Source organism: Hippocampus bargibanti, linkage group LG08 (genome assembly GCF_051943395.1).
Source record: "Hippocampus bargibanti isolate YZ-2025 linkage group LG08, ASM5194339v1, whole genome shotgun sequence".
In the NCBI taxonomy this organism is placed as follows: domain Eukaryota; kingdom Metazoa; phylum Chordata; class Actinopteri; order Syngnathiformes; family Syngnathidae; genus Hippocampus; species Hippocampus bargibanti.
The window spans coordinates 25,634,944-25,652,394 of NC_142741.1; the positions used below are offsets into that span (position 1 = coordinate 25,634,944).

At 40.9% G+C, this 17,451-nt stretch overlaps 1 protein-coding gene across 4 annotated transcripts in view; it reads right to left on the minus strand.

Annotated features, from left to right (window-relative positions):
• The window catches only part of abca12 (ATP binding cassette subfamily A member 12), a 74,679-nt gene that overhangs the window by 11,493 nt on the left and 45,735 nt on the right, over nucleotides 1-17,451 (minus strand). For 3 of the 4 annotated variants that reach the window (XM_089003426.1, XM_089003425.1, XM_089003424.1), the window contains 14 exons: nucleotides 14,679-14,875; nucleotides 14,159-14,316; nucleotides 12,338-12,571; nucleotides 11,294-11,441; nucleotides 9,708-9,954; nucleotides 8,513-8,602; nucleotides 6,362-6,449; nucleotides 6,134-6,261; nucleotides 5,549-5,636; nucleotides 5,337-5,445; nucleotides 4,868-4,922; nucleotides 3,244-3,421; nucleotides 3,010-3,125; nucleotides 737-899 (listed from right to left, as the gene is read on the minus strand). In XM_089003426.1, the coding sequence (XP_088859552.1) occupies nucleotides 737-899; nucleotides 3,010-3,125; nucleotides 3,244-3,421; nucleotides 4,868-4,922; nucleotides 5,337-5,445; nucleotides 5,549-5,636; nucleotides 6,134-6,261; nucleotides 6,362-6,449; nucleotides 8,513-8,602; nucleotides 9,708-9,954; nucleotides 11,294-11,441; nucleotides 12,338-12,571; nucleotides 14,159-14,316; nucleotides 14,679-14,875 (1,999 nt within the window). Of the gene's footprint in view, nucleotides 1-736; nucleotides 900-3,009; nucleotides 3,126-3,243; nucleotides 3,422-4,867; nucleotides 4,923-5,336; nucleotides 5,446-5,548; nucleotides 5,637-6,133; nucleotides 6,262-6,361; nucleotides 6,450-6,498; nucleotides 8,356-8,512; nucleotides 8,603-9,707; nucleotides 9,955-11,293; nucleotides 11,442-12,337; nucleotides 12,572-14,158; nucleotides 14,317-14,678; nucleotides 14,876-17,451 lie in introns of those variants that run through there. The other variant, XM_089003427.1, reaches the window with a different exon arrangement.

Here is a 17,451-nt window from a genome sequence, read left to right on the forward strand (position 1 = left end):
TCGTAAGTTGAATTTGTTCGTAAATTGCTTTTGTGCTATATTTTCTATGCAATGTATGTTTAAGTCAAACACTGACTGGGGAAGTACAAAACACAGACAAACAGTTGTGAAATAAGTTCACACCTACTGTAGTAATAATAATAATAATAATAATAATAATACATGAAATTTTAAGCGCCTTTCAAAGCTCTCAAGGACACTTTACAGTCACAGACAAGCATAGGAACTATCATAAATAAAATACAATCACAAATAGTATGACGACATATGTCCTCGGGTCTTCAGTAAGCCATTATTGAAGCTGCTGGCACATAATTACTGAATCACGTGCCATCAGCCATTACTTTTTGTTATGCATCGCGTCCTCCTGGAGCGTCAACTGGGAAGAGGGATTTCCTCTCCGCCCACATACTCTATGCAGCCAATCGCAAGCGAGCTCGGCCGCAAAAAAACTGTGCAATAATAGCTAGCTTTCTCTCTATTTGAGTTTTTCTGCCGCTGCTCACCCACAGAAAAAAAATGTATCCTGTGACTGTAAAGTGACCTTGAGAGTTTTGAACGGTGCTTATAAATGAAATGTATTCTTCTTCTTATTATTAGAATACAAAATCTATCTTGCAGCATCTTTGTCCGAACATTTTCCGACATACCCGCAAAAATGTTCGTATGTCTCGTTATTCGTTACTCGAAAGTTTGTAAGTTGGGGAGCGTCTGTAATTCCAGATGTGATGCTGACCTCGACGGTGGTTGTTACACTTTCCCCCAGAAAGAAGAGAATGGAGGTGGAAATGATGGTATTGATGCTGATGAAAAGGTTAATGCACACGTAGATGATGAAGGCCATCTCCGCATCCTTGAAGACGCCTGACAAAAGGTACATCCACGGGAAGGTGGCAAACCTGACGGGTGGACAGCAGAACATTGACTTCATTTCAGAAAAACAAAAATGTGACACCGGGTGGAATTGGCACCAAGATTGTCATTGGTTGCCATGACAACAAAAATATAATTTACACTGAAACCTTGGCTAACGAACTCAATTGGTTCGTAGACAGCGTGTGTGAGGCGAAAAGTGTGTCTCCCAAAAATTAATTTCCCATAGGAAACCATTAAAATGAGAATAATCAGTTCCCAGATTCCCATAAAACATAATTTTTTACTTTCTAATTTTCTAAGCCTTAAACCTACTGTACACAAAATATACCTTTTTTATGTATAATAAATGTGCCATGGTATTACAATTAAAGAAATACATTGTACCATATAATAAAGTCGTTTTATTTACCTTTGGGATGGTCGTTGATGGCTTGATGGAATGGAGTGGCCGGTTTCCTCAGCCTTAAACGCTTGATGAGGAATGTAACCTTCTTTCACCATCTTGAGAAATGATCCCTTGTAGGTGCTTTCTCTGTGATAATTTTATCTAGTTCATCATCAATTGTGTTCTGTTTAGCTAATTTGATAGCTTTTTGCATCAAGTGTACAGATGGCTTGGGCGGGTTGTCTGTTGAGCCTGATTGATGGGATATTTTAACCTTGCAGTCTCCACTATGCCTTTGAACTATCAAAGTCGAAAGTCTCACTGTCGTCTGCCTGTCTCTTTAATTTTTAAACCACCTCCCCTCACTGCTACGTTCTTGACCAATCACGTGGCTTTAACCGAAGACTGGGGGCGGGGAATAGAGGACAAAAATATTGGCCACCATTTTCGTGTTAGGAGAACGAGCTCGTTCGTGAATGACACATCACTCATTGTGGCAGCTCCGTGTGTATCCCGAAAAATAGTTCGTATGCCAAGGTAAAATTTTCATAAATGTAACGTTTGTAAACCGAAAAGTTTGTAAGCCAAAGGGTTCGTAAACCGAGGTATCACTGTACAGCTCAACAGAGACGTTGCATCTTGGAGCCAAGACCAGGTGCGTGCCGGCTGCCAGCTGGGTGAGGGGGGGGGGGGGGGGGTGATTATTCATTGCTTGGGAGGGAGACATCTGTGTGATAAATGACTTGCACACTGCCGACTCGGCCCCCAAATATCTCGCAAAGCAAAGCACGGGAGGGGGAAGAACAGTAAATAGTGGAATGAAAATGATGTCAATATGACCAAGGACGGACGTGACTTTAGATTTGTATGAGATGGAGAGAAGCAGTTATTGGTGTGGAAAATGTCTTGACAAGCAAATTGGATAAAGGTCCATCTTCAATCGGAATCAGGGGTGTCAAACTCATTTCACACCGTGGGCCACATAGGGCCTTGGTAGATGTGTAGTGGGCCGGACCATTAAAATGATGCCATATATGCTATCTTCTTTTGCTTTCAGGGATCGCCACAGCGAATCAATGTCCTCCATCTAACCCGGTTTTCAACCCAGTTAAACAGAACACAATTGATGAGGAACTAGGTAAAATGATCGCAGAGAAAGCACTCGTTTCAACTTTGATAGTTCAAAGGCATAGTGTAGACTGCAAGGTTAAAATTCCCATCAATCAGGCTCCACAAATAACCCCCACAAGCCATCTGTACACTTGATGCAAAAAGCTATCAACCCAGCTAAACAGAACAAAATTGATGAGGAACTAGGTAAAATGATCGCAGAGAAATCACCTACAAGGGATCATTCCTCAAGATGGTGAAAGAAGAAGGTTACGTTCCTCATCAAGTGTTTAATGCTGATGAAAGCGGCCACTCCATTCCATCAAGCCATCAACGACCATCACAAAGGTCAATAAAATGACTTTATTGTACAGCACAGTTTATTTCTTTAATTATAATACCATAGCACATTTATTATAGATAAAATAAGGTATATTTTGTATAGTTTTAATGCTTAGAAAGTAGAAAATGATGTTTTATGGGGACCTGGGAACAGATTATTCTCATTTTAATGGTTTCCTATGGGACATTAATTTTTGGGATACACACTTTTCACCTTACACACTCTTTCTGGGAACCAATGAAGTTCTTAAGCAAAGGTATCACTGTATACATGCAGACGGAGAGGCACGACTCACCCAAAGAGCACCAGAAGGAGTGAGACGGCAGCTAAATTTTGCTCCTCCGTGAACGACGGAACTTGGAAGGCCGCAATCACACCGATGGTCAAAGCGACAGGAATCAGATAGATGATCTGCGTGGGAAAAATGCGGGTCATCATCTCTTGCTAGCAAATTATTTGATGCGATGGGTTATTAAACGGATGAGGTGATATTTTTCCTGATTTTATCGACTGGGCAATGAGATGTTACCATGTCGTAAAGGAAGTTAACGGCCCAGTAGAAGGGCTCGCTGATGCCGGCGATGTGTTGCAGCCTTTTGGAGCCGCTGTGATGCTCGCCGACAACGTAGACCGAGAAGCTGGCTGTGGTGATGGAGTAACCTGTCAGCACACACATGGCCACCAGGATCTGGAGGATGGACACGGTGCTGTGAAGACAAAACGGGATCGTTCTCAGGTGGGCGGCGGAAATGATGAAACAGTAGAGTTTTGAGCAATCCTTTCTTGACATTGAATCACGAGCGCAGCTTTGGCCGTTTGTTCTTTATGTTGCGGTGACTCTACAGTGATACATTGGCTTACGGACTTAATTGGTTCACAGATAGAGTGTGTGAGGTGAAAAGTGTGTATCCCAAAAATTAATTTCCCATAGGAAACCATGAACATGAGAATAATCCGTTCCCACACAAACATAATTTTCGACTTTCTAATTTTCTAAGCCTTAAAACTACACAAAATATATCTTATTTTATGTATAATAAATGTGCTATGATATTATAATTAAAGAAATAAACTGTACAGTATAATAAAGTTGTTTTATTGACCTTTGTGATGGTCGTTGATTGCTTGATGGAATGGAGTGGCCGCTTTCATCAGCGTTAAACACTTGATGAAGAACGTAGCCTTCTTCTTTCACCATCTTGAGGAATGATCCCTTGTAGGTGCTTTCTCTGCGATAATTTTACCTAGTTCCTCATCAATTGTGTTCTGTTTCGCTGGGTTGATAGCTTTTTGCATCAAGTGTACAGATAGATGGCATGTGCGGGTTGTTTGTGGTGCCTGATTGATGTGAATTTTAACCTTGCAGTCTACACTCTGCCTTTGAACTATCAAAGTTGAAACTCTCTCACTGTCGTCTGCCTGTCTCTTTAATATTTAAACCACCCTCCCCTCAATGCTGCGTTCTTGACCAATCACGTGGCTTTAACCGAAGACTGGGGGCGAGGAATAGAAGACAAAAACAGTTGGTTGCCATTTTGTTGTTAGAAGAACGGGCAAACATGGACAAAAGGCAAATGCCGTCTCATTGTGGAAGGGAAAAACATTGCCAGAGGTCTGACCAGCACTTTATCGGCACAAGAAAAACCAAAACCCCAACAAATTTTGGGATGGCGCTCCACGTCACATTTTCAATTCCCGTGTACATTCGGGAATGGCAGTGAATGAGTTAATAAATTACAGGGTAATCTGCCCAAAGAATTACATTTTTTTATTTAGGTATTTATTTGTTGTTTTGTTTAATTATTGAGTAGTAGACAACACTACTTGTTCCTGTCCAACATCTCCAAGTGGGCCAAGGCCAGAAAAATCACTCTAATCAGCTGCTTGCAGCTCAAAGAGGATAAAAGGCGAAGCTGGCTGAGTGACCGAGTGTGAAGGAGGATAAAAACAAAACAGAAGGAACATAAGATGTTGGCGGGAGCTCGAAGAAAAGCTCCAATTACTGGACGTGGCCAGCAGCGACTTATCAGGCTCATTATCAGCATGGCCAAGCTTTAACTCCAGCTAACTAAATGCATTTTTAGTAGTTCTCTGACTGATGTGTTATTTTGGAAAAAAAAAGTATGAATATAAAGAAAAAGAGCATGATTTACATGACGTCATCTTCATCGCTCCGACCAAAGTAAGGCTGACTGGACACTGAAATGGCTGCAACAACGACAAAGAAAAGAGGTGGAAAAGCAGCAGAATATTTGCAACATGTCAATTATCACAGTAATAAACACACAGTGCTACAAAAAAAATCCGATTAAATTCGGATCAGTACGTTAAATTTGGCTTTCGACCAAACATGAGACTGGCTGTCGGCTGTCGCGCTGTTTTAGGTGAACAGGAGTGTGATGACACATCCGTGCGTCGGTTCTAACCTCCAGTGGGAAGTCGATTACATAATGGTAAGAAGTTACGTCTAAAGCTAACAGATCATTACTCTCATAAGTAATCATCTGGGATCTTGCATTTTCTGGGCAACGATCGTGAGCTAATATGGAATATTTGTAGATGAGTAGTGTCTAAAATGATTCAAAGATCAAGTCAGATTGATGAATTCCCGCTATACGTTACCATATTTCTTTGGATCTTTATCCGCTGGAAGTTTGGAGCGTAGGATGAGATTGCTGAGGCTGTTTAAATAAGCTGGCATGGTGTGGTAGCCCTCGGGGTTGAACCAAACCTACACTCGTATTCAAAAACGATCACGCGAGGGCGTCATCGCATGTTGTTACTTTCCATGGATTTGATGGCAATCAGATTTGCGGCAAGAGGGCGAACGATACCTTTGATAAGGTGGCGTTCTCAGACTTGGCTTGAAGGTCCGTCTGTAGGTCGGGTGGGAAGGGCATTCCAAATTCAAAGCCGCCGTACCTACGATACAAAACCGTTTCAGGGAATCAACATTTTTCAATATTCCGGCAACAATACCATCGATGAAACAGTTGAATATCAGTGGCACTTTGACAAAGCCCCATGCTAACGTTTGCATCAAGATAACTCTGTGAGAGACAGCAGAAAGCAAGTGTGGAAGCTAATGAGCCGTGTGCAGGCTAGCTAGCAGTAACTTGGCGTATGGATTTTTACCAATCACGAGGAACGGAAAACCATTCATGCTAATTAAAATTACATTTATTTTAAATAATACATTCTGACATTTTGTTGAAAAGTGGCATGAGTGTGTTTTTGCGTGCGTGTGTGTGTGTGTGTGGTTCTAACTGAAAAAGATTTCTCAATATTTTACTTTTATGGCTCTCTCAGTCAAAAGGTTTCCCGACCCCGGCACGAGAAGGAGCTATGCAAAAGGGAATACAATACAATACAGTAACTTTAACTGTATTTAACTATAGTGTAGTAAATACGGTACCTACCTGTTCCTAATATAGCCATTGGCTGTGGTCAACAGGTAATTTTCGACATCGATTCCACTGAGGTTGTAAACGATCTGCGAAGACGGGATTTGCTGACTGGCTGGCTTGAATCTTTCCCCGTGGCAAATCTGCACGGTATTTTGGAATATATATATTATATATATATACACAATATGTACTATATTGGAATATATGATATTTTTTCACTCCATTTCAACTGTCGCTCACCTGCTCCTTCGCGGTACAGGTGCAGCCACTCAACGGTTTGGAGATGTTCCCTCCGGAATTCCAGCTGTTTGTTTGGCTTTGGCAAAACCTTGAAAGACGTAAAAATATATATCGTGTATATATAAATAAATAAAATAAAATAAAATAAAGCCTTCACTGAGTTGAAATGGTTGCCCGGTGACATGACGGGAGTGCGGTCACAAGCTTGAATGCGACTTCACAAAGGTCGATAGGATTTTGAATGGACGCACAAAAGCCAAAGAGATGGATAGCAAAGCACTCGTCCAGTAAACGCAGCTGCAGGCACTTAAGAATTCAGCGTTTTTATACAAGCGATATTCGGAAATCTCAATGTGTGCAGCTTGATATTGAGCTCCTTGGCATCGTGGTATTTTTAGATTTCACATTGGGGTTTCTTGAGTGTTCTTTGTGGGGCACCAGCTGGGGTACTCGTAGCATCGAAGGAGTGCTTAAAAGACAACCGACACCATTTTTGTTTCCTAACTGACATTAGAAAAACTTTTTTTTTTCGCATCTAAAATACCCAAAACACACAGGATGATATTTGTAGTCAAATGAAAAACACCAATAAAAATGACTTCAAGTGTCACAAAATGAGCTCGTAACTGGAAACATTCAGACAGTCCCGCCCCCTTGTTCGTGACGTCACGCCAGGATACTCCTTCACAAACTGCCTTGCTCCAGAATCAAAACAATGGCTTCAGAGAGTTCAGATTCTGAAAAGTTGCTTTCTTGTTATTCATCTAGTTATGAATAAGATTCAAATAGTTCTGAAGAGGAAAGCATAATGTTTGCAATCGATTGAAGAAGTCCTTCCGTATCAATTCGAGCCATCTGGACTCCAATGTAGCGCCCAGAAAATACACAAGATGGCACACAAGCTCCGTTGGAAATGTACTGATTTGTCCGCTGGGAATTTGTGTCAACTAGTATCAAATAATCGTCTTGGTGCAACACACAATGATTCACCATCGCATTATTTATGTGTTTTCCTTCTAATTTTACCATCAACATGAAGTTTTCAGTCCAAAGAAAGTACCCAGAATGCATTGTGTGTCACTTTCTCGGTCAGGGGCGTTCCTGACGTGACGTCACGTCAGGAATCGTCACCAACTCGAAAACAAGACTTCCTGAACAATCAGCACAAGTCCTAAAATGTAAAATATAGCTATATGCGGTGGAATGTTTGTAAAATACGCTCGGTAGAAGTCATTTGAAGCGATTTTACAAATTATGGACACAACTTGTTCGCCGGCGTCGGTTGTCCTTTAAGCCATTTACAAGACGGACTTTTCAAGAAATTGCTTGGTCAGTTATTTATTGGCTAACTCTAGTGGACTTGTAGTAAATCACACCACACTTTTTTCAGTGTGGATTGATTCAGACATAGCACTACTGAAGGCCTAGGGATGAAATCCAGGGCTTGCCACTGTCATTCGGAAACCATCAAAATCCAAATGCTGTCACGTCATATTGACAAATTGATAGTATTGCATTTTTTTTCAATTAGTGATGCCTCGAAAATGGCTTTCTCTTCTTGACGATGCAATATGATTACATTTTTGCGTCTAAAATAAATGCTGTTTCAGATTCCGTGCCTGCGATACGTTTGTTTCCTGCAAGGTTTTTCTTCTCTGCAGCACAAGGACATGAACGGATACGGATTTGTGAAGGTCCGCAGGACGCTTTCTCTCTCTCTCTCTCTTGTCATTTGATAGCAAAACATTCAATCTGGATTGCACCTTTGGATTTTTACGCTGCTTGTCGGGGAGCTTTAAAAAATGGATCCGACGTGCACTTTGTTGAGTCTCAACAGTGATTCAGTGACAGTCAAGGGAAAAAAATCCCGGCAATAAACGGGCGCTGTTTATGGAATACAAATGACGCTATTGAGCTGCGAGGCTCTGCTGTAAGGCTTTTGCTCACACACACACACACACACACACAGTGGCAGGCGACAGGAAAAATAAGGACTACGTTCCAGATTCCGAGTTGGTGAAAATTGGAAAGCGGCAGACGAGTAAAAAAAAACAAAAAACAAAAACAAAAAATGAAAGAAGGCAAGGGAAGGAATGACAATGAGATCAAGGCAGAAATGACATGTTTGAACATGTTGCTGGGTTTACATACGATTTGCGGGACGGGTCAAGGCAGCTGTTATCCATCCCCGGGAAGGAGATCATCGTCTCCACCAGATCGCTGGATTGATCGTTCTGGTTGCTGTGGAAATTCACGTCGCAGGGAATAGATGTGTGATCAATCGTTAGAAAAGAACTTCATTTTTATAGAATTCGTCATAACTGGTTTTAACTAGAGTGATACCTCGGTTTTCGACCATAATCAGTTGCAGAAACTTGTTTGAAAACCAAATGGTATGAAAACCGAAACAGCACTTTCAATTATAATCAATGTAAAAACATGTAATCCGTTCCTAGTCTAGAAATCGATACATCTATAGATAGATCTATACATCGATAGATCTATACATCGATAGATCGATGTATAGATAGATCAATCTATACATCAATAGATCGATCTATAGATCGATCTATACATCGATAGATCGATCTATACATCGATAGATCTATCTATAGATAGATCGATCTATACATCGATAGATCGATCTATATATAGATCAACCTATAGATCTATATATCGATCTACCTATCTATTGATCTATAGATCGATATATAGATCAATCGATCTATCTATAGATCTATAGATCGATTGATAGATCTATAAATAGATAGATCGATAGATCTATAAATAGATAGAACGATAGATCTATACATAGATAGATGGATCTATCAATAGATCGATAGAGAGATCGATCAATAGATGTATCTAATTATCTATCTAATTAATTACAAATCTAATGATCTTATATGTCAATCTTCATCGTGGATACAGAAAGCACGGATGGAACTTGGACATGGAAGGGCACCTCCTTATTTTCTTTGGTATGATCCATGATGGAATAGTGACACTTTTCAAAGACAACCTCGGCTGACACTTTGAATGTCACTTTGATCGTGCGTTGCATCGAACAGGCATCGCGTTCTCTATCTTTGTTTGCCCATTGGAATGGGCATGTTTGCCCTTCAAAGGTTGGTGGTGGTTCGTCCAAAAGTGACATATTGCGCCTATTCAAGCGACGAGAAACATTAGCCCTTCGTTAATATTTCCTCCAATCCAAATGGCCTCGTTATGGGATGTACTTGAACGATTTTGGTGCCGACTCGAGGTACATTAATTCTCAATGTAAACGTTTGCGGACAGAACCGTCACGTCTCTCCTAAGCATCCAATTCTCCAGCAGCACTGACCTGAAAAAAGAGTACGTTGGTCTGAAGTTGTAGATGGCGGGGCTAAGCTCCAGTCCGGGATGGTGCCGTAGATCATTCTTGATGGATCCCAGGCCCATGGCGAAGGTGACAAAGAGAACAGGAAGTAGGATCTTGGAGATCAGGCCTTTGTAGTCTCTGCGGCTGTGATGGAATCTCTTGATCAGGATGGCTTTGATTTGCTGCCAGGCGAGGGCCATGCCTCGTGCTCTGCCACAGCGGGTCAACTCTGGAAGGCAAAAAACAAGACCCAATTGAGTCACTCGCTTACTCTTCTCTGTTGATTAGACGAATAAATCCAAAAACAGTTCAAGTAAAGTAATACCTCGGTTTACGAACCCATTGGCTCACGAACTTTTCGGTTTACGGACGTTAAATTTATGAACATTTTACCTTGGCATACAAACTATTTTTCGGGAGACACACAATGAGTGATGTGTCGTTTGCGAACGAGCTCGTTTTCCTAACAAGAACATGGCAGCCGACTTGTTTTGGTCCTCTATTCCCCGCCCCCAGTCGTCGGTTAAAGCCATGTGATTGGTCAAGAACGCAGCAGTGAGGGGAGGTGGTTTAAACATTAAAGAGACAGGCAAACGACAGAGAGAGAGTGACAAAACGGATAGGAAACAGTGATATTTGGATGCGTTTCAACTTTGATAGTTCAAAGGCAGAGTGTAGACTGCAAGGTTAAAATTCCCATCGATCAGGCTCCACAAATAACCCGCACAAGCCATCTGTACACGCAAAAAGCGATCAACCCAGCTAAAGAGAACACAATTGATGAGGAACTAGATAAAATTATCACAGAGAAAGCACCTACAAGAGATCATTCCCCAAGATGGTGAAAGAAGAAGGCTACGTTCCTCATCAAGTGTTTAATGCTGATGAAAGCGGCCACTCCATTCCATCAAGCCATTAATGACCATCACAAAGGTAAATAAAACCACTTTATTCAACAGTACAGTTTATTTCTTTAATTATAATACCATAGGACATTTATTATACATAAAATAAGGTATATTTTGTGTAGTTTTAAGCCTTAGAAAGTAGAAAATGATGTTTTATGAGGACCTGGTAATGGATTCTTCTCATTTTAATGGTTTGCTATGGGAAATTCATTTTTGGGATACACACTTTTCGCTTTACACACTCTGTCTGGGAACCAATTACAGTAAAGTCTCGTTATATCATATCGGATATATCGATAGTCCCGGTTATATCGATGCTATTTCTATGCATGCACTGAGAAAATTACATGCAAACAGGGTTAAAATATCGATATAACGAGACCTGTAAGTAAGTATCACTGAACACAGTTTGAGAGTGGCACTTGGTTGAGAAAAGGATGGAAGATGATCTAAATTCAGAGAAGGCATTAGGCTCACGTTGCAAATGAAAAATAAATTGGCCACCAGTGCAAAAGATTAATCACATAAATCCAAAAGGTTACGCTGCTAAAATGACGGAGAATATTTTTACTTCCTGATTTTATTCCCATGGTACATTTTTTTTTCTCCTCTGCTTGAGACGAATCAATACAGAATATAAAACCCAAGTAGAAAACGTACTGTTTTTGTCAGAACTGCAAATCACGTCACTTGAATCTGCAGGGAAACTCTTGATGGAGTCGCCGTCCGACAGCGTCTCGCAGACAGAAAAGGGTCTCTCGTCCTCGTGCAAACGTGCTTTTTTATCCTCCGTCAACTGAAAGAAAACCTACAAAAATGAAGAAAGTAACATTTGAAAATGTAACAGGGATCACAGCAAAGGGAAATTAAATTAAAATAGAAGAAAATTAAACAGAATACATTTATGAATTGCATATTAAATATCTGCTACATAATTACACAAATATCATTTATTATGCTACCTACAGTATTTGCTATTTATTAGCTGGCTCGCTAGCTATCTAGATGGCTGGCTAGCTAGCTTTCTAGATGGCTAGCAAGCTATATATCTGTATATCTATCGCAGAAAAAATATCCTGTGACTGTAAAGTAGTGCCCTTGAGAGTTTTGAAAGGCGCTTATAAATGAAATGTATTATTATTATTATTATTAATCGAGGTTTTTCACCAACTTTGGTCATCCCCCATCAGGTCTTATTCAAGTTAGTTAGTTTAGTATTATAAATCCTCATTCAAATCATGGTACAGTGATACCTTGGCTTACGAACTTAACTGGTTCCCAGACAGAGTGTCTAAGGAGAAAAGTGTGTATCCCAAAAATTAATTTCCCATAGGAAACCATTAAAATGAGAATAATCCGTTCCCAAGTCGCCATAAAACATCATTTTCTACTAAATAAGCCTTAAAACTACACAAAATATACCTTATTTTATGTATAATAAATGTGCTAAGGGATTATCATTTAAGAAATAAACTGTACTATATAATAAAGTGGTTTTATTTACCTTTGTGATGGTCGATAGCTTGATGGAATGGTGTGGCCGGTTTCCTCAGCATTAAACACTTGGTGAGGAATGTAACCTTCTTCTTTCACCATCTTGAGGAATGATCCCTTGTAGGTGCTTTCTCTGCCATAATTTTATCTAGTTCCTCATCAATCGTGTTCTGTTTTCATCTGCTAACCTTTTGATGTACGAAAGCTCACCTCTTCCAGTGTGGTATCCGAGATCCCGTAGCCTCCCAACTGCAGGTCATCCAAGTTGGCATCCAGCGCCGTCAGAAGAGAGCTATACGAGGAGGCGGTGGATGAAGTGAACGGGGGCAAGGAGTAAATCAAGTCACCCCCGTGGGCCTCTTTAAGCCGGGCTTCAGGCACATGCGCTTGGATGAAGGACTTCATTTCAGCCTCGTCGAAGCACTCAGATTCGTGAATCTGTACCTGAAGTGGATGACCAAAACAAAAATAATAAGAAGGATTTACTTACTTAAAGGGCAACCGACACCTCCGGACAAGTTGCGTCCATAATTTGTAAAATGACTTCAAATGACTTCTACTGAGCCTATTTTACAAAGATTTCAGCGCGTATAGCCATATTTTACATTTTAAGACTCGCGCTGAATATTCAGGAAGTCTTGTTTTCGAGTTGATGACGATTCGTGACGTCACGTCAGGAGCGCCCCTGACCGAGAAAGCGACACACAATGCATTTTGGGTACTTTGTTTGATGTGAAAACTTCGTGTTGATGGCAAAATTAGAAGGAAAACACATAAACAACACGATGGTGAATCGGTGTGTGTTGCACCAAGACTACTATTTGATACTAGTTGACACAAATTCCCAGCAGACAAATCAGCCCATTTCCAACAGAGCTTGGGTACCATCTTGTATATTTCCGGGACCCTACATTGCTGTCATTGACGGCTCAAATTGATATGGGAGGACTTCTTGAATCGATGTCACACATGTATGCTTTCCTCTTCAGAACTACTTGAATCATATTCATAATTGGATGAGTAACAAGAAAGCATCTTCTCTGAATCCGAACTCTCTGAAGCCATTGTTTTCATTCTGGAGCAAGGCAGTGTGTGACCAATAGTGATGTCATGAACAAGGGGGCGGGACTTTCAGAATCTGCCCAGTTCCGAGCTCATTTTGTGGCAGTTTTGGGACACTTCAACTCATTTTTATTGGTGTTTTGCATTGACTAAAAATACCAACCTGTGTGTTTTGGGTATTTTAGATGCTATAAAACGTTTTTTCTGATGTCAGTTGGGAAACAAAAAAAATGGTGTCGGTTGTCCTTTAATGTTATGTTTGCTGTACACACTGCACAATGAACGAGTGTGATGTTCCGAGCCTTTACCAAATAATTATTTTTGTTTGTTTGTTTTTTTGGTGCACACCTAAGAATAACAATACCATATTTGATGTCATAAACGCATTTTTCTGAAGGATTACCTCTGAGCATCCAATCCTGTCACCCGATGTGTTACATTTACCGTATTTTCCGTTGTATAAGGCGCACCTTCAATGAATGAAAAACGTTGTCCAAATATAATACAGTAAAGTCTCGTTATATCGATATCGGATATATCGATAGTCCCGGTTATATCGATATTTTTTCGGACTCCCTTGAATATCGATATAACGAGACTTTACTGTATATAGATACTGTCTATAAATGTTTTCCAAATATGAGGCACACCGCATTATAAGGCACTACTAGTCGAGGCTGGGGTTATGCACTACTTCTACATGGGAAAATGGAGTTAGTGGTTGCCGACAGTCGTTGTGAGACCTGTTGTGGCTCAATATTACTTCATATATAAGGCGCACCTGCATATAATACAATATATAATATTACAAATTTCCCCATTGTGGGACGAATAAAGGTATCTGATTTTCTGATATAAGGCGCAGGGTCATCTTTGGAAAAAAAAGCTTTTTCAGTATGCCTTATACACAGGAAAATATGGTAATCTAGATACTTGATACTTTCATGCACAAACTAAATGACGACGGACCTTTTTAGTGAGAGTAAGTTTATAGCCCTGGCCCAGCTTGTCTTTCAGATAGAAGGGCGAACCGCAGCATTTTAAGCCTCCTCGCTCCAGGAAGGCAACGCGGTCACTCAGCATTTCAGCTTCATCCAAGTGGTGGGTGGACATAATGATAGTGTGCCCTGAGAAGACAAACAGAGAAAATACAAAGAAATAATCTACTGAATACCCAAGAGCAAAACTGCACATTCTTTCTTCGACTTCACTTGCATAGATCGGCTCAGCTGTAACACAAGCTAACTTTCACTCGACAATTTAAAGGACAACCGACATCTCCGGCGGACAAGTTGTGTCCATAATTTGTAAAATGGCTTCAAATCTACTGAGCGTATTTCACAAAGATTCCATCGCATAAAACTATATTTTATGTTTTAAGACTCGCGCTGAATATTCAGGAAGTGTTGTTTTCCAATATATATATATAAAATAATCCCCATTAAAAAAAAACATATAAAGCTCTGTCATCCAAATAGTAGACACTCACGCTTTTTATTTTGTATAATAATATCCCAGATGCTCCGCCTGGAACAGGGATCAACGCCAGTGGTTGGTTCATCCAGCACCACCACACGAGAGCCACCGATGAATGCGATGGAGATGGACAACTTGCGCTTCATGCCACCTGACAGATTGCCCACCCGCTTGTGTCTGTGAGCGTACATGTCTGTCTCCTCCAGGATCCTGGAAGAGAAAATTCAAGACAACTTGCATGTTATCAGTGTCTGAAACTCATGACAAAATGTTAGCGGACAACCGGGCAGAGAACTCTGAAAAGTTGCCTGCCCCCGTAAAGTTGCCTGCCCCATTTTTCACAACTTGAAACACAATCAGCAGTGACTAAAACTCATGACAAAAAGTTAGTGGACAACCGGGCAGACAACTCTGAAAAGTTGCCTGAAAGTTGCCTGCCCCATTTTTCACAACTTGAAACACAATCAGCAGTGACTAAAACTCATGACAAAAAGTTAGTGGACAACCGGGCAGACGACTCGGAAAAGTTGCCTGAAAGTTGCCTGCCCCATTTTTCACAACTTAAAACACAATTAGCAGTGTCTGAAACTGATGACAAAAGGTTAGCAGACACCCAGGCAAACAACTCTGAGAAGTTGCCTGCCCAATTTTTCACAACTTGAAACACAATAAGCAGTGTCTGAAACTCATGACAAAATGTTAGCAGACACCCGGGCAGACAACTCTGAGAAGTTGCCCGCCCCATTTTTCACAACTTGAAACACAATAAGACGACTAATCGCAAAAAAAACATTGTTTAGAAGGATAATTTATTCATTAAGGAAGTACATAGCACAAATACTCCTTTGCTTAATTTACGGTAATTATCCCTTGCTGAAGATTTTGCTCCAGTTGTCGTTTGTCGTCATGGTGCACAATGCAATGTTTGCGTTGCATTGTTTGCTAAAAGCCACGTGGACACCTCTTTCTAAGTGCCTTTGAAAACTTTCAAGTACAGTTCGAGTCCGAAGCATGAAACAGGCTCCTGATTGGCTGCCGTGCCGAGTATGCAAATTGCTATGCAAATTGCCCAACAAACGTTCGTCTGTGTAAGCTCTCAGTCGTACAGGAGTGGTCCATCGATGAAAAGGTTTCTTTAGCCCTCATCTGTACTTCTTTGAAGGTGTCGGACGTTTCGTTTCTTCTCCAAGAGGCTTCGTCAGCGAACACATTTTTTGCTGGTAGTTTCGGCCCTATACAGTATATATATATATATCCCTACTGTCCAGACATGGTGGTGCCGGACTCTGCTATGATAGGTCCCTGCTCCCAGGTTGGGGAGGGGGGGGAGGGGGCAACAAACGTTCGTTTGGCAATTTGCATTCTCGGCACGGCAGCCAATCAGAAGCCTGTTTCATTCTTCGGACTATATTGTGACTGAAAAGTGTACTTGGAAGTTTTGAAGGCTTAGAAAGAGGAGCCCACGTGGCTTGTAGCGGTTTGCTTTATTGAATAAAACAAACATTTGATTTGAAAATAATCGCTTATTTTTTTTTCTTGAAGAAGTTGTCGGCCAAGACGTTTTGAAAGTTGTACGGCCGACGTAAAAGTTGTACGCCCCGGGCCTCCGGGCAGACGTTATTTCAAAGACTGATGTTATCATGATTTCTATTCATTGCGGTAGAGTTTTTCTACAGGGAAACGTTTCTATGGCTTTGACGATCCTCTCCGGGTTCCAAAAAAGTGACATTATGGAAACACCAAACAAAAGGACGAGAACAAGAAGCACTTCTAATACTCAAGCAACATTAGTATTCTCTCCTTGCACCTAATGGCCTTCTAAGTACCTCATAATCTCGCCCTGCTCTTCGCATGGTAAATCGAAAAGCATATTTCAAAGAGTAACAGGTGGAACAATTACGTTATCGTTACCACCGGAGATGCATATAAATTAAGTGTGGCCATTAAATATGCTTGACTGCGACCGTCTTGAACTTTTTTCCCTCCAGTGTGTCATTGGCATTCAATTGCAGCCACTGGAATAACTTCTTACATTTCATTTTTTATAAGGAGGGGTGTGGCATATCGTCAAATGAACAAAGAGAAGTTTTTCACCATTGGCTGATAAAAATTAAAGGACAACCGACGTCTCCGGACAAGTTGTGTCCATAATTTGTAAAATGGCTTCAAATGACTTCTACTGAGCGTATTTTAAGAAGATTCCACCGCTTATAGCAATATTTTACGTTTCAAGACTCGCGCTGAATATTCAGAAAGTCTTGTTTTTGAGTTGGTGACGAGTCCGCACGTGACGTCACTGAAGGAACACCCCGGACCGAAAAAAGGACACATTGTAGCGGTCCTTCCATCACGTCAATGTATTTTGCTGTACTTGTTTGGGCTGAAAACCTCGTGTTGCACCAAAAAGAGGCAGAAGAGGGCGACAAAGCTGCATGTAAGGAATTAATCAGCCTGTAGAAACTGGCTGATTAATTCTTCACAGGAGCTGGTCGTCATTCTCTGCCTCTTTTTGGTGCTACATTCACCCCCCCCCCTATTGCCTCAAAATGGCACGGAATAAATTCTTTAATCCATTGCGAATATGTATGCTTTCCTCTTCAGAACTATTTGAATCATATTCATAACTGGATGAGTAACAAGAAAGCATCTTCTCCGAATCTGAAGCCATTATTTTGATTCTAGAGTAAGGCAAAGACGTATTGGTGTGAAGTCACCAACTGGGGGCGGGACTTTCTGAAAATGCCCAATTCGCAGCTCAATTTTTTGCAGATTTTGGACACTAAGTC